Raw genomic sequence first — 26,805 nt, 5'->3', positions numbered from 1 at the left:
AACTGTAAAGAAATACTAGTAAATGCCAATCCAGGAAATTAAATTAACCAAGGAAGTGACTGAAAATGTTTCTTGACTAAAATCCACCCCAGAAGCAAGATGAGCTGACCTGGTCTGAAGGCAACTACCAAAACAAGTTCAGGAAAAGTAGAAAATAGGACGAGCTTTTTTGTTTTGTTTTTAAGATAATCTAATCACGATAAAACAAACAAAAAAAGGCATTATTATATTGACAAAAAACAAAATCAGTTACTTGACATATTTACCTTGCATTCAATCTCTGCTTGTTTACGCTTTGCTTCACTTAATTGAGTAAGGAGTCCTTTGTTCTGTGCAGAAAGATACTGCACTTTCTCCTGTAGGCTAATCACCTCTTGTTCTGCTCTTCGAAGATGGTTACTATTGATCTGGTTCTAATAATCAGAAATATAAATACTGAGACTATAGATACAAGACCTAAAAATTTTAAAAAATTAGCTATCCATTTTATACCATAACATTATTAAAAATGTTACTAGTTATAGGTCACTGTTATTCAACAAAATCAACATTAAAAAATAAGATAAAACTGCCTTTAAAATCAAGTCATTCAAGGCTGAGGCAGGCGGATCACGAGGTCAGGAGATCAAGACCATCCCGGCTAACGTGGTGAAACCCCGTCTCTACTAAAATTACAAAAAAAAAAAATTAGCCAGGCATGGTGGCGGGCGCCTGTAGTCCCAGGTACTCGGGAGGCTGAAGCTGGAGAATGGCGTGAACCCAGGAGGTGGAGCCTGCAGTGAGCGGAGACTGAGCCACTGCACTCCAGCCTGGGTGACAGAGCGAGACTCTGTCTCAAAAAAAAAAATTAAAAATAAATAAATAAATAAATAAAATCAAGTCATCCAAAGGAATGCATACTGTCAATATTAGAGACTCTCAATATAGCTCAATATACCATTTATACAAAAAATAGGTGTAAACTATAAAAATTCTTATACACAACTTGAAGGTATTCCTTTCTAAGATTGGCAATGGGAGTACAAAATGGATAGATACAGGAATGGTGAGTTTAATTCCTCTTTCCAGTTCCAGAAAGAAAGCACAAACCAGTCAAAAGGTACCATCATGGCCAGTGCAGTGGCTCATGTCTAATCCCAGCATTCTGGGAGACCAAGGTGGGCAGATCACTTGTGGCCAGGAGTTTGGGACCAACTTGGCCAAAATGGTGAAACCCGTATCTACTAAAAATACAAAAATTAGTCGGGCATGGTGGTGCACGTCTATAATCCCAGGTACTTGGGAGGCTGAGGCACAAGAATCACTTGAACCCAGGAGGCAGAGGTTGCAGTGAGCTGAGATCACGCAACTGCACTCTAGCCTGGGTGACAAGAAGACTCTGTCTCAGAGAAAAAAAAAGGAAAGAAAAAAAAAAGTACCATCACTATTTATTGGGCTGTAAACTTGATGTCACACAATACCGCATATGTGTATTTCTACATGTTCTCAATGTCTAGCACAGTCTCTTTTTATGAAGCACAGATTTTGAATCCTGGTTTTAATATTTGGTCATTAAGCAAACAAGCTAGTATCTCTGAGTCTCTATTTCCTTATTTGAAAAATGCATATAAAATAGTTTCTATTTCTCAGTTTGGTGTCTTCAGAATTAAATGAGATAACATGCGTAACAGGGCCTAATATGTAGCAATAAATGCTAGCTGTTTATTGTATTATAATTACAGAATGTGCTAAAAAAACATATAGACCTTGAACTAACATGAGGTAGTTTTCACACTCAGGTATTGACCCAGCCAGAATTCTCTCAACCCTAAATTATTCTATCAGAGGCCTGAAAGAAATAGTAGGGACTTTCATAACAGAAAGAAGTAAAAATCTAACTTCTCATTTAACAGTTCTTAAAACTTGGCCAAGTTATTTAATCCTACCAAATTTCAGTAGAGATAGTACTACTTGCCTTTTGAGACTATGTTGTGAAGATTAGATTATGGGAGAAAAGTTTATGAAAGCAGTCTCACACAATCATGTCATGTCATGTCATGTAATTTCATTTCATTTTTTTTTGAGACAGTCTCACTTTGTTGCCCAGGCTGGAGTGCAGTGGCACGACCTTGGCTCACTGCAACCTCCACCTCCTGGGTTCAAGTGATTCTCCTGCCTCAGCCTCCCAAGTAGCTGGGATTACAGGCATCCACCACCATGCCTGGCTAATTTTTGTATTTTTAGTAGAGACAGGGTTTCATCATGTTGGCCAGGCTGGTCTCGAACTCCTAACCTCAAGTAATCCGCCCGCCTCAGCCTCCCAAAGTGCTGGGAGATTACAGGCATGAGCCACTGCACCCGGGAAATTTTAGATACTTAATAAATGTTCAATTGTTGCCATTATTATACCTACTTTACCTTGCCCTATGAAAAAGACCCCCCTCCAGTTTTAATGAAAAAATGTAGATCATCTAATAGATGTAAGCTCCAAAACTTTCAACCACTTAGAACTTTCTTCATCTTTACTTTTACTTGTCTTCCTGTAACACATACTCTAGTCATTCTCATTCTCTCTCTCTCTCTTTTTTTTTTTTTTTTAGATAGGGTCTCACAGGAGCTTGCTCTGTTGCCCAGGCTAGAGTGCAGAGGCACAATCACAGCTTACTTGTAGCCTCAATCTCCCAGGCTCAGGCTATCCTCCCACCTCGGTCTCCTGAATAGCTGGGACCACAGGCATGTGCCACCACGCCCAGATAATTTTTTTTATTTTTAGTAGAGACGAGGTCCTACTATGTTGCTCAGGCCAGTCTTGAACTCCTGAGCCCAAGTGATCCTCCCATCTTGGTCTCCCAAAATCCTGCGATCACAGGCATGAGTCACTGCACCTGGCCTCTTTCTCATTTTGAATCAACAAATAAGTCTGTCTACAAAATTAACTAAACTTCTTAGTACCGTGTTCAAAATGTATCACAGCCTCTTTTTACTGTCTTACCTGCTACCATTAAAACAAATAACTACACTTCAGAGGGACCCATCTTTGACATAAGCTGCAAATAATGTCCATAGATAAAACCCTTCCCTGCATCCCTGAACACAAGACCATAATTCAACATTATGGTTGATAAATAATACACATAAAACCCAAGAATTGACCATGAGTGAGAGACAGCAGACAGAAAAAATATATTTTAAGAACTCTAGAGATAATTATAGGACTTTACCTAACATAGGTTATGTCTAAAATTACAGTATTAATGACATAAAAGGAAGATGCCAAAACATAAGCAAAGAACAAGTCACTATCAAAAAAACATTAAGCAAATCAGAAAAATAACCAAAGAAAATTTCTATAAATACAGCCACTGAATTCAATGAATGGGTTAGATTGGAGATTAGCTATACTGAAGAAATAATTAGTGTCCCAGAAGAGGTTATTAGACACAGAAAAGAGAATAAGGTCCAAAATATACCTAATATGGGTTGCAGGATAAAATAGAAAAAAAAAGTGAGATATGATGGTTTAAGAGATGGTAACAGTTGAGAATTTTTTACAATTAAACCAAACACCACATATTCTCACTCACAGGTGGGAATTGAACAATGAGATCACATGGACACAGGAAGGGGAATATCACACTCTGGGGACTGTTGTGGGGTTGGGGGAGGGGGGAGGGACAGCATTGGGAGATATACCTAATGCTAGATGATGAGTTAGTGGGTGCAGCGCACCAGCATGGCACATGTATACATATGTAACTAACCTGCACAATGTGCACATGTACCCTAAAACTTGAAGTACAATAAAAAAATAAAAATAAAAAAATAAATCCAAAAAAAAAAAAAAGAAATAAAAGATATAAATCTACAATTTAGGAAACACAACTAGTTCCAACCAGGATAAAAACAAATAAATCCCCACCAATATATACTGTAACAAAACTTAGAATGCTAAAGAGGCAAATCAAGGGAAAAACTGAGATCTATAAAGGAAGGGTAATGAAATGTCTAGCAGATATTTCAATGGCAAAAATTCATAATGCTTAAAAAAGAATCTTCACCCTATAGTAGTATACTGAGCTAAACTATCATACAAGAAAGAAAAGTAAATTTATTTTAAGAAAGTGGGCCGGGCGTGGTGGCTCACACCTGTAATCCCAGCACTTTGGGAGGCCAAGGCAGGCGGATCACAAGGTCAGGAGATTGCAACCATCCTGGCTAACACAATGAAACCCTGTCTCTACTAAAAAAAAAAAAAAAAAAAAAAAAATTAGCCAGGCGTGATGGCGGGCGCCTGTAGTCCCAACTCGGGAGGCTGAGGCAGGAGAATGGCGTGAACCTGGGAGGCAGGACTTGCAGTGAGCCAAGATTGCGCCACTGCACTCCAGCCTGGGTGACAGAGTGAGACTCCGTCGCAAAAAAAAAAAAAAAAAAGAGTGACAGATTTAGAATGCAGGATGGAAACCAGAAACTGTCAAATATAAGAAGAGAGAGCAGCCTGTAGTCCCAGCTACTTGGGAGGCTGGGGCAGGAGAACTGTTTGAGGTCAGGAGCTTGAGGCTGTAGTGAGATACGATGGAGCCTATGAACAGCCACCGCACTCAAGCCTGGACAAAACAGTGAGACCCTATTTAAAAAAGAAAAAATAAATAAATAGAAAAAAAAGAATTCAGAGCAAAAATAACTAACAGGTGAACAAATCCAGATAAGCTCTGACTCCATAAAATAATAATAATAATATCTAGTAGTTTGGAGGTATTAAAAGATGTACAATAATAACTTGTAAGACAGAAGAACACATGAAGTTATTCACAGGCCCTTCTAAATGTTTGGAAAGGATACAGAGATGACGACTAAGTTTAGACTTTGTTCACCCAGGTAAGCATTTTCCATTTTTTTCAGGTAGCAAACATTAATAGAAAACAAAAGGAATTATAAGAGTCAAACCAGTACAGAGAAAGTGAAAGAAAAAACTAAATCCAATAAAAAGGAGGAAAGGAAGAAAAAAGGAACAAAAAAGAAAGAAACCAAAAGTACCAAACAAAACAATCACAAATACATCATAATCAGGACTTTTGATTTGTGATCTGGGATGTAGAAGGTCAAAGAACTGCTCCTACCCTTCCAATGAAAAAAGAAGGAAGGCCAGGCACAGTGGCTCATGCCTGTAATCCCAGTACTTTGGGAGGCCGAGGCGGGGGGATCACTTGAGGTCAGGAGTTCGACACTAGCCTGGCCAATATGGTGAAACCCCTGTCTCCACTAAAAATACAAAAATTAGCCGGATGTGGTAGCATGCGCCTGTAGTCCCAGCTACTCAGGAGGCTGAGGCAGAAGAATCGCTTCAACCCCGGAGGCGGAGGTTGCAGTGAGCTGAGATCGCGCCACTGCACTCCAGCCTGGGTGACAGAATAAGACTCCATCTCAAAAAAAAAAAAAAAAAAAGGAAAAAAAAAAAAAGCCAGCCAAACTAAGTTCAAACCCGGAGCCTTCCAGGAGAGATGCAATGGGATTTAAGCACTTTCTCACCTGGGGCAGATACGGCCACAAGCTAAGAATGATACAGCTAGAATAAATATCAAACTGGTGGAAGCTAAGTATTGGCTGGCTAGACAGTGTGAAGGCTCAGGAGGCAGCAGACTTAGAGTCTAAGTTCACAAACTCTTGCACACTTTTCTTCAGGTACCCCAAGGGGTACACACACAAAAGACTGGTGAGTCTTGAGAAAGAAACCTTCATGGTACAGGACTCAGGAAGGGGAATAGCAGTCACTATAGGAAGGCGCTAAACCTTGCCTGTCTCCTCTAGGGAATATATGCTTTCATCTGTGTGGATCAGGGCCAAGAAACGCTGCTGTCTTTGGGGCACTGGTGAAAGCCACTGCATCTTGGGGAAGGGGCAGAACTGCGTTTTGTGCCTAGTACTACATCTGGGGTGGGCAGGAGCACTAAAGACCAAACACACCAGATCAAAGGACATAATGAAGCCTAAGACTGAATTTATTTATTTATTTATTTATTTATTTAATTTATTTTTTTCTTTGAGACAGAGTTTCACTCTTGTTGCCCAGGCTGGAGTGCAATGGTGCGACCTTGGCTCACTGCAACCTCTGCCTCCCAGGTTCAAGTGATTCTCCTCCCTCAGCCTCCCAAGTAGCTGTGATTACAGGCATACAGCACCACGTCTGGCTAATTTTTGTATTTTTAGTAGAGATGGGGTTTCACCATACTGGTCTTAAACTCCTGACCTCAGGTCATCCACCTGCCTCAGCCTCCCAAAGTGCTGGGATTACAGGCGTGAGCCACCACGCCCAGCCATTTATTTTTTTTTAATTTAGAAACAGGATCTTACTTTGTGGCTTAGGCTGGAGTGCAGTGGTGTCATAGTTCACTACAGCCTCAAACTCCTGGGCTCAAGCGATCCTCCCATCTCGGCCTCTCAAGTAGCTGGGACTACAGGCACATACTACCACACCTGGCTAATTTTTAAAAATTTTTATACAAGACAGGGTCTCACTATGTTGCCCAGGCTAGTCTCAAACTCCTGGCCTCAAGTGATCCTCCTGCCTGGGCCTCCCGAAGTGCTGGGGATTATAGGCATTAGCCACTGTGCCTGTCTAAGACTGAGGCTTCATCAGAACAATAGAAAACACTGTTGCCCCTCCAACTCTTCTGTAATAAGTAACAAATGGAATACTGCTGAAGACAGACCCTTTTAAAATGTTATGCAAAGGGAAGACCTAAAGACACAAAATCCCTCTGGCAAACAGCTCCTACTCTAAAAATAAGGTATTACTAAGGGAAAAATAAGGTATTGCTAAGGGAATTTGAAGCCTATGGTGCACTGATGATACCACAGAAACAACAAACCTCAAACTCAATCCATCTCTGGACTATATTAACTTGAATCTCCCACATTAAAGGCCTAGCAGAAGGAAAAATGTGCCCATTTCCAGGCAGAAAAACTATTTGACTCAGTCTGCAGTCCTACACAAGATATCCAGCTTTCAACAAAAAAATTACAAAGCATAGGAAAAGGCAAGGAAAAACAAAGCACTCCCAAAAGACAAAGCAATCAACAGAACCAGCATTACATATGGCACAGATGTTAAAAATATCTGTGATGGTTAATACTAAGTGTCAACTTGATTGGATTGAAGGATATAAAGTATTGATCCTGTGTGTGTCTGTGAGGGTGTTGCCAAAAGAGATTAACATTTGAGTCAGTGGGATGGGAAAGGCAGATCCACCCTTAATCTGGTGGACACAATCTAATCAGCTGCCAGCGAATATAAAGCAGGCAGAAAAATGTGAAAAGGAGATACTGGCCTAGCCTCCCAGCCTACATCTTTGTCCCGTGCTGGATGCTTCCTGCCCTCAAACATCAGACTCCAGGCTCTTCAGTTTTGGGACTCGGATTGGCTCTCCTTGCTCCTCATCTTGCAGATGGCCTATTGTGGGATCTTGCGATCGTGTAAGTTAATACTTAATAAACTCATATATATATATATGAGTTATATATATGTATGTGTATTATATATAATATACATGTATTTTATATGTTATATTATATATATATATATATCCTATTATTCCTATATATATCCTATTAGTTCTGTCCCTCTAGAGAACCCTGACTAATATAGATTTTGGTACCAGGAGTGGTTCTAGAGGAACAGAATATTAAGGATGGAGTTCTTTAATTGGTTTGGGGGTTTCTGGAGTTGGCTGCTTAATACGGTAAGACCCAAAAATGCTAAGGACTCTACTTCTAACAGTATGGAGCACACTGATAGTTCTTGGCATGAACTGTTTGTAGAGAGTTACGCAAAATAAATGCATTTGACGCTCCTGATTTACTATTTGTGAGAGGCAAGCAGTTTAGTGACTCTATACATAATACCTTTGACTATATGTGGAGAACCAAGGAATGTAATGAAGTTGGTTGGTTGCTCCTAAGTTCACTGGACAAATTAATGAAAGAAAATGATGAATTCAGGGATTCTGTCCCCCTGCTTCAGAAGCAGATACTAAGCCTCAAATCTGCTAAGATTGCCCTGAATGAGAGTAGACAGTCACAAGCTCTTCATGCGAGTGGCTGACCTGCAACGAAAGATGCATGCACAGCCTTGCCAGGTGTCTACTGTTAAAGTGAGGGCATTGATTGGAAAAGAATGGGACCCTAAAACTTGGAATGGGGACGTGTGGGAGGACCCTGATGAAGCTGGGGACATAGAGGTTTGTAAACTCTGATGAACCTTTTTTGTCAGAAGGAACAACTTCCCCCTCCCCAGTAGTGGAAACAACCCCTCCCCAACCCATGCTGCCATCAGCCTTTCTGCCTTTGTCTGAGGAGATGAACCCTGCGCTGCTTGAGGCAACATTGATGCCCTCCCCTGAGGCAGTTGCCAGGCAAGATAATGTTGATTCTCCTCAGGAGCCACCCCCAACACCTGTTTGCTTCTAGACCTATAACTAAGTTAAAGTCTCAGTGGGCCCCTAGAGGGTGAGGTTGAGTGTGACCCATGAGGAGGTGTGCTACACTTGAAAAAAACCAAGTTCTCTAATTTATATAAACAGAAATCTGGAAAACAAACCATGGGAATGGATATTAAGGGTATGGGATAATGGTGGAAGGAACAGAGTTGGATCAGGCTGAATTTATTGATTTGGGCCCACTAAGTAGGGATTCTGCATTCAATGTTGCAACTTGGGGAGTTAAAAAAGGTTCTAATAGTTTATTTGCTTGGTTAGCTGAAAGACGGATTAGAAGATGGCCCACTGTGAGAGAGCTGGAAACGCCTGATCTCCCTTGGTTTAATGTAGAGGATGGAATCCAAAGGCTTAGGGAGACTGGGATGGTGGAGTGGATTAGTCACTTTAGACCTACTCATCTCAGCTGGGAGGGTCCAGAAGACATACTCTTGACCAATGCCTTTTGAAATAGATTTGTGAGGGCAGCACCTGCATCTTTGAAGAGGCCTGTAATTGCTCTTCTTAGTATGTCAGATCTAATGGTGGGAACCGCAGTTACTCAACTACAAAATTTAAATACAATGGGAATAATTGAATACTGAGGTACCAGGGGCCAAGTGGCAGCACTCAACCATCAAACGCAAGGTAGGCATAGCTACTGTCATGAACAGCAGCGGCAAAGCGGCAATCAGAATAGTCTGACTTGTGTAGAGCTCTGGCATTGGCTAATTAATCATGGTGTTCCTAGAAGTGAAATTGATAGGAAGCCTGCTGCATTCCTACTTAATTTATACAAGCAGAAAACTTCTAGGTCAAATGAGCAAAATACTAATTTGAATTATAAAAACAGAGATTCATGGTCCCCATAGGTGAATCACAGCAGAGACCTCTAGGATTTTGGAGCGAGACCCTGCCATCTTCTTCAGATAACTACTCTCCTTTTGAGAGACAGCTGTTGGCCTGTTACTGGACTTTGGTGGAAACTGAACCATTGTTCATCATAGTCATGAAGTGACTATGGGTCATCAAGTCACCACGCGACCTGAACTGCCTATCATGAACTGGGTGCTTTCTGACCCATCTAGCCATGAAGTGGGCTGTGCACAGCAGCACTCCATCATCAAATGGAAGTGGTATATACGTGATCAGGCTTGAGCAGGTCCTGAAGGGACAAGTAAGTTTCATGAGGAAGTAGCTCAAATGCCCATGGTCTCCACTCCTGCCACCCTGTCTTCTCTTCTCCAGCCTGCACTGATGGCCTCATGGGGAGTTCCCTATGATCAGCTGACAGAGGAAGAGAAGACCAGGGCCTGGTTCACAGATGGTTCTGCACGATATGCAGGCACCACCTGAAAGTGGACAGCCACAGCACTACAGCCCCTTTCTAGGACATCCCTGAAGGACAGCGGTGAAGGTAAATCTTCCCAGTGGGGAGAACTTCAAGCAGAGCACTTGGTTGTGCACTCTGCATGGAAGTAGAAATGGCCAGATGTGCGATTATATAATGATTCATGGGCTGTAGCCAGTGGTTTGGCTGGATGGTCAGGGACTTCAAAGAAGCATGATTAGAAAATTGGTGACAAAGAAATTTGGAGAAGAGCATATGTGGATGGACCTCTCTGAGTGGCCAAAATCTGTGAAGACATTTGTATCCCATGTGAGTGCTCACCAACGGGTGACCTCAGCAGAGGAGGAGTTTAATTATTGAGTGGATAGGATGACCTGTTCTGAGGACACCACTCAGCCTCTTTTCCCAGCCACCCATCGTCGCCCAATAAGCCCATGAACAAAGTGGCCATGGTGGCAGGGATGGAAGTTACACATGGTCTCAGCAACATGGACTTCCACTCACCAACGCTGACCTGGCTACAGCCACTGCTAAGTGCCCAATTTCCCAGCAGCAGAGACCAACACTGAGCCCTTGATATGGCACCATTCCTCGTGGTGATCAGCTAGCTACCTGGTGGCAGGTTGATTATATTGGACCTCTTCCATCATGGAAAGGGCAGAGGTTTGTCCTCACTGGAATAGACACTTACTCTGGATATGGGTTTACCTATCCTGCATGTAATGCTTCTGCCAAGACCACCATCTGTGCACTCACGGAATACCTTAAACACCATCATGGTATTCCACACAGCATTGCCTCTGACTAAGGCACTCACTTTATGGCCAAAGAAGTGTTGCAGTAGGCTCACGTTCATGGAATTCACTGGTCTTACCATGTTCCCCATCATCCTAAAGCATCTGGATGGATAGAATGGTGGAACGGGCTTTTGAAGTCACAATTACAATGTCAACTAGGTGACAATACTTTGCAGGGCTGGGGCAAAGTTCTCCAGAAGGCCATGTATGCTCTGAATCAGCATCCAACATATGGTACTGTTTCTCCCATAGCCACGATTCACGGGTCCAGGAATCAAGGGGTGGAAGTGCAAGTGGCACCACTCACCATCACCCCTAGTGACCCACTAGCAAAATTTTTGCTTCCTATTCCCTCAACATTAATTCTGCTGGCCTAGAGGTCTTGGTTCCAGAGGGAGGAACGCTACCACCAGAAGACACAACAATGACTCCATTAAACTGCAAGTTAAGATTACCACCTGGACACTTCGGGCTGTTCCTACCCTTAAGTCAACAAGCTAAGAAGGGAATTACAGTGTTGGCTGGGATGACTGACCCGGACTATCAAGATGAAATCAGTCTGCTAATCCACAACGGAGGTAAAGAAGAGTATGCATGGAATACCGGAGATCCATCAGGGCATCTTAGTATTACCATGCCCTGTGATTAAGGTCAATGGGAAACTACAACATCCCAATCCAGGCAGGACTACAGATGGCCCAGACCCCTCAGGAATGAAGGTTTGGGTCACTCCACCAGGAAAAAAAACATGACCTGCTGAGGTGCTTGCTGAAGGCAAAGGGAATACAGAATGGGTAACGGAAGGTTAGTCATTAATACCAGATACCACTACGTGACCAACTGCAGAAACAAGGACTGTAATTGTCATGAGTATCTCCTCCTTCTTTTGTTAAAATCATGTTTGTGTATGTATACATTTGTACTAAGAAAATATATTTTATCATGTGACATAAGATTTATTGACTTCATATCAGCATTTAAGTACTGTTAACTTTATGTAATAGTATTTGAGTCAGGGATTGGTGTGTTTCCGGGTGTACAAAGGATAGTTGTATTACGTTAGGCGTAATTATTACCTCATTATTGTCTTTATTTGAAGATTATGTATGATCTCAGGAGATGTGCACAGGTTCAAGTTCAAGCTGACAAGGGGTGGACTTGTGATGGTTAATACTGAGTTAGTATCCAAGATCAATACAAAGTATTGATCCTGGATGTGTCTGTGAGGGTGTTGCCAAAAGAGATTAACATTTGAGTCAGTGGGCCGGGGTAGGCAGATCCACCCTTAGCTGATGGGCACAATCTAATCAGCTGCCAGTGAATATAAAGCAGGCAGAAAAATGTGAAAAGGAGAGACTGGCCCAGCCTATATCTTTCCCCCATCCTGGATGCTTCCTGTCCTTGAACACTGGACTTCAAGCTCTTCCGTTTTGGGACTTTGACTGGCACTTCTTGCTCCTCAGCTTGTAGGCAGCCTATTGTGGGACCTTGTGATCATGTAAGTTAATACTTGAAATAAACTCCCCTTTATATATATATATATATATATATATATATATACACACACACACACACACATACACATATCTTATTAGTTCTGTCCCTCTAGAGAACCCTGACTAATACAACATCTGACAGATAATTTAAAATAACTGTGATTAATATGCTAAAGGCTCTAAGGGAAAGGTGAAAAACATAAGATTAGATAGGTAATAGCAGAAAAATGAAAACTATGAGTCAAAAAGAAAAGCTAGAGATGAGCTGGGCACAGTGGCTCGTGACTGTAATCCTAGCACTTTGGGGAGGCTGAGATGGGAGGATCACTTGGGCTCAGGAGTTCGAGACCTGGGCAACACAGTGAGACCTTTTCTCTTTGAAAAAAAAAAAATTTTTTTTTTGTTAAAGAAAAGCTAGAAATGAAAAACAGTAACACACGTAAAGAATGCCTTCAGTGGCTCATCAAACAACTTGACAAAGCAAGGGAAAGAATGAGTGAACTTAATAATTTGTCGGTAAAAATGTTTTAGTCAATGGAAACTGAAAACACAGAGAAAAATGATAGGGGCAAAAAGAACAGAGCAACCAAGAGTTGTTAGACAACCTTGAACAATCTAACACATATATAATTGAAACCCCTCAAGAAGGGAGCATGAGAAGAAATACTTGAAGAAATAACAACCAAGGGCCGGGCGTGCTGGCTCACGTCTATAATCCTAGAACTTTGGGAGGCCGAGACGGGCGGATCACCTGAAGTCGGAAGTTTGAGAACAGCCTGACCAACATGGAGAAACCCCGTCTCTACTAAGAATACAAAATTAGCCAGGCGTGGTGGCACATGCCTGTAATCCCAGTTACTTAGGAGGCTGAGGCAGGGGATCATGGCTTGAACCCAGGCGGCAGAGGTTGCGGTGAGCTGAGATCACACCATTGCACTCCAGCCTGGGCAACAAGAGTGAAACTCCATCTCAAAAAAAAAAAAAAAAAGAAAGAAATAACAACCAAGAAGTTTCCAAAATTTATGGCATACACAAATCCATAAATCAAAGAAACTCAGAGAAAAAAAAAAAAGAGAGAAAAAAAAAAACGAGATCTAGGTATATCATATTCGACCTGCTACAAACAAAGAGAAAAGCTTGAAGGCAACCAGAGGAAAAAATACATTACATGTTGAGGAACAAAAATAAGAATTACAACAGAATCCTGGCTGGCATGGTTTCTGACAAGAAGATAGCAGAGTGATTTAAAGTGTTAAAAGAAAAAAACTGTCAAGGCAGAATTCAATATCCTGCAAATATATCTTTTAAAATTGAAGAAATAAACATTTTATCAAACAAAAACCAGCACTAAAGGAAATGATAAAAGAACTTCTTAAAGCAGAAAAGATAAGATACCAGACAGAAACATGGATCTGCACAAAGAAAGAGTGCTGAAACAGAATATCTTGAAGGAAAAACACATTTCATTAAAAGTTTTTCAATTTCTATGAAAGAAAACTTTAATGCAAAATTAGTAGCATATATATTTGGACAATATGTAAAATGTATGACAATTTCACAAAAGAGGTAGAAAGATTTGAAAATACACTGTTGTAAGAGCCTTAGATTACACATGAAGTGTATAGTTATTTATTCATTTATTATTATTTATAATTTATTATTTGAAGGTAAACTCTATTTATTGTAAAACCTGGAACAACCACTAAAAAAACTCTTGAAAGATGTATAAATAAATAAGTCAAATGTGAAGATAAAAATGGAATCACAATAAATATCTAATAAATCCAAGAGAAGGTAGAAAAAAAGAAACAAAGAAACAAAGAACAGATGGAATAAACAAAATAGTTAGCAAGGTGACAGATATCAATCCAAGTAAAATTACAAAACTGAGACCAAACATGACAGCAAAAGAAACTATGAGACTAAATTGTTTTTAGTTTTTTGTTTTTCTTTGAGATGGAGTCTTGCTCCGTCACCCAGGCTGGAGTGCAGTGGCGTGATCTTGGCTCACTGCTGCAACCTCCACCTACTGGGTTCAACCGATTCTCCTGCCTCAGCCTCCCGAATAGCTGGGACTACAGGCATATGCCACCACACCTGGCTAATTTTTTTGTATTTTTAGTAGAGATGGGGTTTCACCGTGTTGGCCAGGCTGGTCTCAAACTCCTGACCTCAGGTGATCCACCTGCCTTGGCCTCCCAAAATGTTGGGATTACATGCGTGAGCTACTGCACCCAGCCAGTTTTTACAGCTTTATTGAGATACAGTTCACACATTATAAAATTGACCTCCCTCAAGTGTACATATATTCAGTGGTTTTTAGCCTATTGAGAGTCGAACAATCATTTATCAGACTGCATTTTAAAAAGTACCCATCTATATGTTGTTTATCAGAGATATAAACACATAAACTGAAATTAAGATGGGAAAAAATGTAGTACAATTTATCTTAAGAAATCTAAATCAAGGCAGGGCACGGCGGCTCACGCCTGTAATCCCAGCACTTAGGGAGGCCAAGGTGGGTGGATCACAAGGTCAGGAGTTCAAGACTAGCCTGGCCAACATGGTGAAACCCCGTCTCTACCAAAAATACAAAAATTAGCCAGGCGTGGTAGTGGGCGCCTGTAATCCCAGCTACTTGGGAGGCTGAGGAGGAGAATAGCTTGAACCCGGGAGGCAGAAGTTGCACTGAGCTGAGATCTGGCCACTGCACTCCAGCCTGGGCGACAAAGCAAGACTCCGTCTAAAAAATAAAAATTAAAAAAAAAAAGAAATCTAAATCTAAAATAATAAAAACCTGAATCTAGCAATGGGAATGTGTTGTATCTCTATGTGATCTACAGCACAAACATGTTTTTAGTATTTTGATAACTGTACCTCAGTAGAAGTGGCTTGCTTTGCAATCCTTTGTACTTGGTTTTACGCATTAAAAAATATTATTTTAAGAAGGGGTCCATAGGTTCCAGACTGCCAACAGTGTTGATAGCAGACACAAACACAAAAACGGTAAGAACCTTTGTACTTAAGAAACTCTTGAAGATATACACAAGGAAACATAAGCAAGAATGTTCAGAGTAGCACTGTTTGCAAGAGCAAAAAGGAGAGTGGATCAATAAATTGAGGTATAGTCACTGACAGACTTTTCTAAAAGTCCTTAAAATGACAGAACTGGAGTTACATGTATAAACATGGACAAATTTCTTAATCTAAATACATGGGTGTTTGATACAATAATCTTTAGATTACTACATACCACCACCATTACCCTATACTGTTTTTATTTATTCATTTTTCATTTATCAATGTAAAAATTTCATGGATTACCACCAGTCCAAATACTGGCATTTAGGAACCAGTGCCTATTACCATCCTGCTTCCAGCAAAATCCACCCAAAATCACACTTATTAGTCAGCGATGGTATTAAGCACAATACAAATTCCTTAGGAAATCTTTCTCCAAACCACCTAGTTGAAGTTAATTTTCCCCGCCTAGTCTCCATAGCAATTCCTATCTAACTCTCTACTTACCAAATTTCTGAATTATATTAAATATAGTCTATGCATACCTGATTTCTCAAGTGTAAGTCCTTTAATGGCTGAGACAGTGCTTTGTGTTTCACAAGTTCTCAAAATCATGTCTACTGGATTTGATTTATTCACCTCTACCCACTGTGAAATAAATCCTCAACAATGGCTTAAAAGCTGTGTTTTCATCTTTAGTATCTATACTAAAATAAAATCTGATTACAAAAATAAAACTTCCCATTGTAAAACTTAAGATTTCTACTATTCATAATCTCAATAGTACCTCTTCCTATTTTAATTATACTGAATAAAATAACGTGTGGAAAGTATTTTATATAGAATAATACAAGAAAAATATAAGAAAATAACTTTGAACAATGTAAAACAAGATATATTTATTCTGAAGAAATTACATATTCATGTTACCATGTTTGAGATTATGATCATTTTGCACTGGAATACAGAATGATGTATGAGTTAAGTATGCCCCCTACTGACTGAATAAATACTTAAAAAGCCAAAAAACAACATTCACAGAGTATAAGAATATGGTCCAAACAAATGTACCACATGAAAACCAAATGTGCCTTTACCATGCAAATGGGTTTCATAAAAAGACCTTTGCAGATCTTAAGTATATTTAAGATAGAATTTATTGGAGAAAAGAGAGACCTGAGAAGAAAGAAGGGCAATTTTGAATTCACTGCCCAGGGTCACCACATTAAACAACTTTAGGAAGCATCATTCACATTATAGTATACATCTGTGGTTCCCAATTGGGGCAATTTTGTCCCCCAGGGGACATTTGGCAATGTGTGCAGAAACATTTTTGGTCATCGCAACCTGAGGTAGGAGAGCCGTTACTGGCGTCTAGTGGGTAGAGGCCAGGGATGCTGCTAAACATCTACAACGCATGGACCAGCTCCGTAAAACAAAGTATCTTCTAGCCAAAAATGTTAAGTGTTGAGGTTGAGAAATTTTGCTCCGCATGGTGTTCCTTCTCAAGTCATGCAACAGGGCAATGCTATGAGTTTTACCCAAAAAAGTCAAATAAAATTTGACTTCCTTGAACTTTGTTGAATGGGTCAAAGAAGGATTAAATCTCTGAAATCCAATATAATAATTTTTTGCCATCTTCATTTGGGCTAGAAAACTGCAGTCTATACAGTTTCATATCTTTGCCTTTTATCTCTGTTCTAAGGATGATACAATCTGTGCACAAACCCTTGATCAGCTAATGATACTTTTTAAAGATATTGGGCTTTCCCATCATACCTGTGTTTCCATTTCCATCATCCTTTGTTTTATTTCTCTTATTTCTGCTTGTGTTTCAGCTTCTCTAAGTCGAATGGTCATCAGTTCATCTTGTAACTCATTCATTGCATTTTTCTTGGGTGGGTCTTTCCATCTCCCAGTAGTACGAGCTAAGTGGCGCTAAAGCATAAAAAATTATATTGCAACAAATACTCTCAGTATCAAAATAAGAGCTAATATTACTGAGCGCTTATTTCAGGCCTGTGATATATAAAACACTTTCCACACATTATTTTATTTAATCCCTAGAAAATCCTACTAATCAGGCATTATTATCATCTGAATAAAAGGGTTTCATAAAAAGACCTTTGCAGATCTTAAGTATATTTAAGATAGAATTTATTGGCCAGGCGTAGTGGCTCTCACACCTGTAATCCCAGCACTTTGGGAGGCCAAGGCGGGCAGATCACCTGAGGTCAGGAGTTTGAGATCAGCCTGGCCAACATGTTGAAACCCTGTCTCTAGTCTCTACTTCCAAAAAAAAAAAAAAAAAAAAAAAAGAATTTACTGGAGAAAAGAGAGACCTGAGAAGAAAGACAGGCAATTTTGCATCATTCACATTATTGCCATTATTGGTTCCCAACTGGGGCAATTTTGCCCCGCCAGGGGACATTTGGCAATGTGTGTGGAAACATTTTTGGCTTTTCACAGGTAAGAAAATGAACACTGTGATTAAGTAACTTTAGGAGGATCACACACAGCCAGTGCAGATCTGGGATATAAACTCAAATACAGTTCAAATTTTTTCTCTATATACTGAGGATTAATTCTTGAAAAGATTACAATTTTCACTGTAATTTTTTTAATGAGAGATTTTTCATATTATCTTCAATGAAATCCCAATACATTAGAAAAAAAATGGGGCCATTAAGGAAGGAATGTTAGAAGTTAAGGGCAGTGTTTCTCAAAATATCTGTGATAAAAGACAAGTTTTGTCTTTTTTGTTTTAAAATTTCAAGTTTATTGCAATCTGATACTTTGTCAAAACATGTTTTAAAAAAAGGCATGACAATGTCAAGGCCTAATTTCGGTCCTTATATAGAATATGTATTTTGTTCCTTGTCAACATTTCCCTCATACATGAATAAATTTGTGGTCACATACCAGATAAATGTCATTTATCTGGTGAGGTAACTAAGTTACTAATTTATACATTAAATTTATAATGTTGTCACCCTTCTGGTGTTTCACACTAACCAACAATGGACTTAATATTAAAGTTTAAGACAAAATATGTATTATATAGAACACTTTCACAGTTTGCAGAAAAAGTTACACAAGGCACAATGGTACCATGACAAAAATATTATCTGATGTCTACTGTATCTTTTATTTTATTATAAGAATTAAAGAGGGAGAAACAGCCTAAGTGCACTTTCAGTTTATAAATACTCTCAATTTTGACATTAAACAGGGTCTCTCTCACTTTAAACTCATCTACTGTAGGTCATCAGGTACTTCAAACTCTTACAAATTGGATATTTTGGTTTTACTCTCTTTTAAAAAAGCACACAAAATATATTAATATACCTGCCAGTGTTCCTCTAAATCCTTGACTTGCTGTCTAAGTTCTTTCAAACCCATAATGGCTTCTGCTTCTCTAAGTTTCACAGCAATGAGTTCTTCCTGAAGCCTTGCAATATTATTCTCATCAGGAAGGGAGTTATTCCTCTAAAGAAGAAGAAAATTTAATTTGGGATTTTTAAATTTAAGGAATAAAATACAGCACACACAACAGCTATTGTGTTCCACACTTAAATGTATTTAATTTTATACAGCTATACTGAAATATAATTCACAAACTATGAAACTCACCCTTTTAAAATACACAAGGGCCAGTGGTTTTTAGAGTATTTACAGGGTTGTTTAAACATCACCATGATCTAATTTCAGAATATTTTTATCATGCAAAAAAGAAAACCTATACTCATCACCAGTCATTCTACATTCCCCACTTCCCCATCCCCTGGCAACCACCAATCTACTTTTTGTTTCCATGAATTTGTCTACCTGGACATTTCTTATAAGTGGAATCATATGTATTTATAGCTTTCTGTGACAACCTTACTTCACTTAGAACAATGTTTTCAAGGTTCAATCTTTTTTTTTATGCCAAATGATATTCCACTGTATAGATATACCACATTTAATCTATTTATTCATCAGTTAATAGAAATTTGGGTTGTTTCCACTTTTTGACTATTATAATGTTGCTATGAACATTGGTGCAAAAGTTTTTGTGTAGACTTAGGCTTTCCATGTTCTTAAGATATACTTAGGAGTAGAACTGCTGGCTCAGATGGTAATTGTTCTATGTTTAACTTTTAAGAAACTGCCAAACTTTTCCAAAGCAGCTGTACTGCTTTTCATTTCCAGTAGCAATGTATGAGGGGAACTGCACTTAATTTTGAGAACACAGAAATCTAACTCTGATTTGTTAATAAAATACTCATCAGAGTTACGGAGCAACAGGATTAAAATTTTTTTCAATATGGCAATAAACTTACTAACTTCTGATCAGGACTCCAGATAAAGCATGAACATCATTTACTTTTTAAATATTCATAGAAAATAGTAGTCCAAAATCTGTTTTTGTTGTATTTCCTCAGCATGTTATTTTTGAGAGGCATCAAATCTCTGTGTATTAGTCACTATTTACAACAACAGTCAAGAAATTAATACAAATTAAACAATTTACCAATTGATTCAAATGAAACGACTGAAATTAACTTGATTCATGGATACAAGGTTTATTTATATTTTTCCGTAAGTTATTGGGGTACAGGTGGTATTAGGTTACATGAGTAAGTTATTTAGTGGTGATTTGTGAGATTTTGGTGTACCCATCACCCAAGCAGTATACACTGCACCTTATTTGTAGTCTTCTATCCCTCACTCCCCTCCCACTCTTCCCCACAAGTCCTCAAAGTCCACTGAATTATTCTTATGCCTTTGCGTCCTCATAGCTTAGCTCCCACATATCAGTGAGAACATACGATGTTTGGTTTTCCATTCCTGAGTTACTTCACTTAGAATAATAGTCTCCATTCTCATCCAGGACACTGCAAATGCTGTTAATTCGTTCCTTTTTATGGCTAAGTAGTATTCCATCATATATATACATATATACACCACAGTTTCTTTGTCCACTTGTTGATTGATGGGCATTTGAGTTGGTTCCATGATTTTGCAATTGTGAATTGTGCTGCTATAAACATGCGTGTGCAAGTATCTTTTTCAAATAATGACCTTTTCTTCCCTCTGGGTAGACAGATACCCAGTAGTGGGATTGCTGGATCAAATTGTACTTCTACTTTTAGTTCTTTAAGGAATCTCCACACTGTTTTCCATAGCGGCAGTACTAGTTTACATTCCCACTAGCAGTGCAGAAGTGTTCCCTGTTCATTGCATCCACGCCAACATCTACTGTTTTTTGATTTTTTGATTATGGCTAATCTTGTGGAAGTAAGATGGTATTACATTGTGGTTTTGATTTGCATTTCCCTGATCATTAGTGATGTTTAGTATTTTTTCTTTTTTTTTTTGAAATGGAGTCTTGCTCTGTCGCTCAGGCTGGAGCGCAGTGGCACAATCTCGGCTCACTGCAACTTCTGCCTCCCGGGTTCAAGCAATTCTCTGCCTCAGCCTCCCGAGTAGCTGGGATTACAGGCGCCGGCCACCATGCCTGGCTAATTTTTTGTATTTTTAGTAGAGACAAGGTTTCATTATCTTGGCCAGGCTGCTCTTGAACTCCTGACCTTGTGATCCACCAACCTCGGCCTCCCAAAGGGCTGGGATTACAGGCGTGAGCCACCGCACCCAGCCGATGTTTAGTACATTTTCATATGTTTGTTTGGCCATTTGTATATCTTCTTTTGAGAATTGTCTATTCATGTCCTTAGCCCACTTTTTGATGAGATTGTTTTCGTCTTACTGATTTGAGTTCGTTGCAGATTCTGGATATTAGTCCTTTGTCACATGTATAGATTGTGAAGATTTTCTCCCACTCTGTGGGTTGTCTGTTCACTCTGCTGACTGTTCCTTTCTCCGTGCAAAAGCTCCTTAGTTTAATTAGGTCCCAGCTATTTATCTTTGTTCTAATTGCATTTGATTTTGGGTTCTTGGTCATGAAATCCTTGCCTAAGCAAACGTCTAGAAGGGTTTTTCCAATGTTATCTTCTAGAATTTTTATAGTTCCAGGTCTTAGGTTTAAGTCCTTAATCCATCTCTTAAGTTGATTTTTGTATAACGTGAGAGAAGAGGATCCAGTTTCATTCTCCTACATGTGGCTAGCCAATTATCCCAGCACACGGATACAAGATTTAGATCAATTTCCCACCATATTAAAAGATAAAAAGGATACAGGGTAGCCCAGTATCAAACTTCTCTGGAGAGTTACCAAGAGATCCAAAATGAGGCCGTAGGGAAAGCTCCCTAGATAAAAAGGTAAACTGAGGTAACACTGAGATTTCAAGGCCTGATTCTATGAAATTTTCTATCTCTAAATATTTCACGGTACACATGCAAATTTTTGCTCATAGGGATGATGAAATGAAGTTATTCTCACCAATTACACTTTCTTATAATGGACTTTAAATATTTTCTCAATTGAAAACCAAAAATTTACTGCATATTCATTTAAAAGACTGCTGGAAGCAGAAAAAAAGAGGATGCTGCAGGAAGAAATTACCATAGGAAGCATGCTACCTTTCAAATTCCTTTCTACTTTATAACATGAAAAACAACACAGCCACTTATGAAATCCATTTTTGAATGGAACCCAAATACACTTCTATCAAATATTCAAAATCTTTCTAATTTAAGACACAGATTCTGCTCTAAATCATGTAACCCAGAATACGCCTAAGTTAAAGACCAAATATTCTGTTAGCCATTTCTTTCAGCATTCTTGCTGGCTTTTTTTCTCAACGAATCGAGATAATACATTATCCAGAAATATAAAAATAGGAAGGAGCTTTCTAGCAAAATTATTCCATTACTGATTCTAGTTACACTTGTTCTGTTTCATTAAGAACATAGTTAAAAACACCTGAGACTGTTATGTCCATTATCTATCAAGTTTTTGGATTCAGTAGGTAGCTATTACCTAAGAGTAAAAAGGAACAAACGACACAGAGCCCAGGCCACCAATAAATTTACAGATAAGGAAACAAGAGATTCGGAGGTTGTAATCTAGAACTTTTAAATCTGAAAGTTATAAGAAACCTGAAGTTCTTCTATTCCCATTACTTATCTCATCTTTGATGTTCTTTAATATCCTTGAAAAGAAGTTAGCTTCTGTAAGTACATTCAGGCTAAAAGGAACTTCCTACATATCCTGAGGTAACTTGTTCTAGATTGGACAGTTCTAACAACTACACTCAGATGAAATTTTCTTTTTTTTTTTCTTTTTTTCTTTTATTATACTTTAAGTTTTAGGTTACATGTGCACAATGTGCAGGTTTGTTAAATATATATACATGTGCCATGTTGGTGTGCTGCACCCATTAACTCGTCATTTAACATTAGGTATATCTCCTAATGCTATCCCTCCACTCTCCCCCCACCCCAAAACAGGCCCCACGGTGCGATGTTCCCCTTCCTGTGTCCATGTGTTCCCATTGTTCAATTCCCACCTATGAGTGAGAACATGTGGTGTTTGGTATTTTGTCCTTGTGATAGTTTGCTGAGAATGATGGTTTCCAGCTTCATCCATGTCCCTACAAAGGATATGGAACTCATCCTTTTTAATGGCTGCATAGTATTCCATGGTGTATATGTGCCACATTTTCTTAATCCAGTCTATCATTGTTGGACATTTGGATTGGTTCCAAGTCTTTGCTATTGTGAATAGTGCCACAAGAAACATACGTGTGCATGTGTCCTTATAGCAGCATGATTTATAATCCTTTGGGTATATACCCAGTAATGGGATGGCTGGGTCAAATGGTATTTCTAGTTCTAGATCCCTGAGGAATCGCCACACTGACTTCCACAATGGTTGAACTAGTTTACAGTCCCACCAACAGTGTAAAAGTGTTCCTATTTCTCCACATCCTCTCCAGGACCTGTTGTTTCCTGACTTTTTAATGATCACCATTCTAACTGGTGTGAGATGGTATCTCATTGTGGTTTTGATTTGCATTTCTCTGATGGCCAGTGATGATGAGCATTTTTTCATGTGTCTTTTGGCTGCATAAGTGTCTTCTTTTGAGAAGTGTCTGTTCACATCCTTCGCCCACTTGTTGATGGGGTTGTTTGTTTTTTTCTTGTAAATTTGTTTGAGTTCATTGTAGATTCTGGATATTAGCCCTTTGTCAGATAAGTAGATTGCAAAAATTTTCTCCCATTCTGTAGGTTGCCTGTTCATTCACTCTGATGGTAGTTTCTTTTGCTGTGCAGAAGCTCTTTAGTTTAATTAGATCCCATTTGTCAATTTTGGCTTTTGTTGCCATTGCTTTTGGTGTTTTAGACATGAAGTCCTTGCCCACGCCTATGTCCTGAATGACACTGCCTAGGTTTTCTTCTAGGCTTTTTATGGTTTTAGGTCTAACATTTAAATCTTTAATCCATCTTGAATTAATTTTTGTATAAGGTGTAAGGAAGGGATCCAGTTTCAGCTTTCTATATATGGCTAGCCAGTTTTCCCAGCATCATTTATTAAATAGGGAATCCTTTCCCCATTGCTTGCTTTTGTCAGGTTTGTCAAAGATCAGATAGTTGTAGATATGTGGGATTATTTCTGAGGGCTGTTCCATTGGTCTGTTCTGTTCCATTGATCTATATCTCTGTTTTGGTACCAGTACCATGCTGTTTTGGTTACTGTAGCCTTGTAGTATAGTTTGAAGTCAGGTAGTGTGATGCCTCCAGCTTTGTTCTTTTGGCTTAGGATTGACTTGGCAATGCAGGCTCTTTTTTGGTTCCACAGCAACTTTAAAGTAGTTTTTTCCAATTCTGTGAAGAAAGTCATTGGTAGCTTGATGGGGATGGCATTGAATCTATAAATTACCTTGGGCAGTATGGCCATTTTCACGATATTGATTCTTCCTACCCATGAGCATGGAATGTTATTCCATCTCTTTGTATCCTCTTTTATTTCATTGAGCAGTGGTTTGTAGTTCTCCTTGAAGAGGTCCTTCACATCCCTTGTAAGTTGGATTCCCAGGTATTTTATTCTCTTTGAAGCAATTGTGAATGGGAGTTCACTCATGATTTGGCTCTCTGTTTGTCTGTTATTGGTGTATAAGAATGCTTGTGCCACATTTTCTTAATCCAGTCTATCATTGTTGGACATTTGGGTTGGTTCCAAGTCTTTGCTATTGTGAATAATGCCGCAATAAACATACGTGTGCATGTGTCTTTATAGCAGCATGATTTATAGTCATTTGGGTATATACCCAGTAATGGGATGGCTGGGTCAAATGGTATTTCTAGTTCTAGATCCCTGAGGAATACACCATGGAATACTATGCAGCCATAAAAAATGATGAGTTCATATCCTTTGTAGGGACATGGATGAAATTGGAAACCATCATTCTCAGTAAACTATCGCAAGAACAAAAAACCAAACACCGCATATTCTCACTCATAGGTGGGAATTGAACAATGAGATCACATGGACACAGGAAGGGGAATACCATACTCTGGGGACTGTGGTGGGGAGGGGGGAGGGGGGAGGGATAGCATTGGGAGATATACCTAATGCTAGATGACGAGTTAGTGGGTGCAGCGCACCAGCATGGCACATGTATACATATGTAACTAACCTGCACAATGTGCACATGTACCCTAAAACCTAACGTATAATAAAAAATAAAAAATAAAAAATAAAAAAAAAGAATGCTTGTGATTTTTGCACACTGATTTTGTATCCTGAGACTTTGCTGAAGTTGCTTATCAGCTTAAGGAGATTCTGGGCTGAGATGATGGGGTTTTCTAGATATACAATCATGTCATCTGCAAACAGGGACAATTTGACTTCCTCTTTTCCTAATGGAATACCCTTTATTTCCTTCTCCTGCCTGATTGCCCTGGCCAGAACTTCCAACACTGTTGAATAGCAGTGGTGAGAGAGGGCATCCCTGTCTTGTGCCCGTTTTCAAAGGGAATGCTTCCAGTTTTTGCCCATTCAGTATGATATTGGCTGTGGGTTTGTCATAAACAGCTCTTATGATTTTGAGATATGTCCCATTGATACCTAATTTATTCAGAGTTTTTGGCATGAAGGGCTGCTGAATTTTGCTCAAAGGCCTTTTCTGCATCTATTGAGATAATTATGTGGTTTCTGTCATTGGTTCTGTTTATATGCTGGATTACATTTATTGATTTGCTATGTTGAACCAGCCTTGCATCCCAGGGATGAAGCCCACTTGATCATGGTGGATAAGCTTTTTGATGTGCTGCTGGATTCAGTTTGCCAGTATTTTATTGAGGATTTTCACATTGATGTTCATCAGGGATATTGGTCTAAAATTCTCTTTTTTTCATTGTGTCTCTGCCAAACTTTGGTATCAGGATGATGCTGGCCTCATAAAATGAGTTAGGGAGGATTCCCTCTTTTTCTATTGATTGGAATAGTTTCAGAAGGTATGGTACCAGCTCCTCCTTGTACCTGTGGTAGAATTTGGCTGTGAATCCGTCTGGTCCTGGACTTTTTTTGGTTGGTAAGCTATTAATTATTGCCTCAATTTCAGAGCCTGTTATTGGTCTATTCAGAGATTCAACTTCTTCCTGGTTTAGTCTTGGGAAGGTGTATGTGTCGAGGAATTTATCCATTACTTCCAGATTTTCTAATTTGCATAGAGATGTTTATAGTATGCTCTGATGGTAGTTTGTATTTCTGTGGGATCGTTGGTGATATCCCCTTTATCATTTTGTATTGCGTCAATTTGATTCTTCTCTCTTTTCTTCTTTATTAGTCTTGCTAGCGGTCTATTTTGTTGATCTTTTCAAAAAACCAGCTCCTGGATTCATTGATTTTTTGAAGGGCTTTTTATGTCTCTATTTCCTTCAGTTCTGCTCCGATCTTAGTTATTTCTTGCCTTCTGCTACCTTTTGAATGTGTTTGCTCTTGCTTCTCTAGTTCTTTTAATTGTGATGTTAGGGTGTCAATTTTAGATCTTTCCTGCTTTCTCTTGTGGGCATTTAGTGCCATAAATTTCCCTCTACACACTGCTTTGAATGTGTCCCAGAGATTCTGGTATGTTGTGTCTTTGTCCTCATTGGTTTCAAAGGACATCTTTATTTCTGCCTTCATTTCGTTATGTACCCAGTAGTCATTCAGGAGCAGGTTGTTCAGTTTCCATGCAGTTGATCGGTTTTGAGTGAGTTTCTTAATCCTGAGTTCTAGTTTGATTGCACTGTGGTCTGAGACACAGTTTGTTATAATTTCTGTTCTTTTACATTCGCTGAGGAGTGCTTTACTTCCAATTACGTGGTCAATTTTGGAGTAGGTGTTGTGTGGTGCTGAAAGAATGTATATTCTGTTGATTTGGGGTGGAGAGTTCTGTAGATGTCTATTAGGTCCACTTCGTGCAGAGCTGAGTTCAATTCCTGGATATCCTTGTTAACTTTCTGTCTCATTGATCTGTCTAATGTTGACAGTGGGGTGTTAAAGTCTCCCATTATTATTGTGTGGGAGTCTAAGTCTCTTTGTAGTTCTCTAAGGACTTGCTTTATGAATCGGTTGCTCCTGTATTAGGTGCACATATATTTAGAATAGTTAGCTCTTCTTGTTGAATTGATCCCTTTACCATTATGTAATGGCCTTCGTCTCTTTTGATCTTTGTTGGTTTAAAGTCTGTTTTATCAGAGACTAGGATTGCAACCCCTGCCTTTTTTTGTTTTCCATTTGCTTGGTAGATCTTCCTCCATCC

The 26,805-nt window shown here is 39.1% G+C and overlaps 1 protein-coding gene across 5 annotated transcripts in view; it reads right to left on the bottom strand.

Annotated features, from left to right (window-relative positions):
* EVI5 (ecotropic viral integration site 5) overlaps positions 1-26,805 on the bottom strand; it is a 285,495-nt gene that overhangs the window by 98,378 nt on the left and 160,312 nt on the right. For all 5 annotated transcript variants that reach the window (XM_063606865.1, XM_034931223.3, XM_034931216.3 and 2 more), the window contains 3 exons: positions 18,461-18,601; positions 16,892-17,050; positions 267-413 (listed from right to left, as the gene is read on the bottom strand). In XM_063606865.1, coding sequence (XP_063462935.1) covers positions 267-413; positions 16,892-17,050; positions 18,461-18,601 — 447 coding nt within the window. The remainder of the gene's footprint in view (positions 1-266; positions 414-16,891; positions 17,051-18,460; positions 18,602-26,805) is intronic.

Source organism: Pan paniscus, chromosome 1, assembly GCF_029289425.2.
Source record: "Pan paniscus chromosome 1, NHGRI_mPanPan1-v2.0_pri, whole genome shotgun sequence".
In the NCBI taxonomy this organism is placed as follows: domain Eukaryota; kingdom Metazoa; phylum Chordata; class Mammalia; order Primates; family Hominidae; genus Pan; species Pan paniscus.
This window is presented reverse-complemented; position numbering and strand designations above follow the sequence as displayed.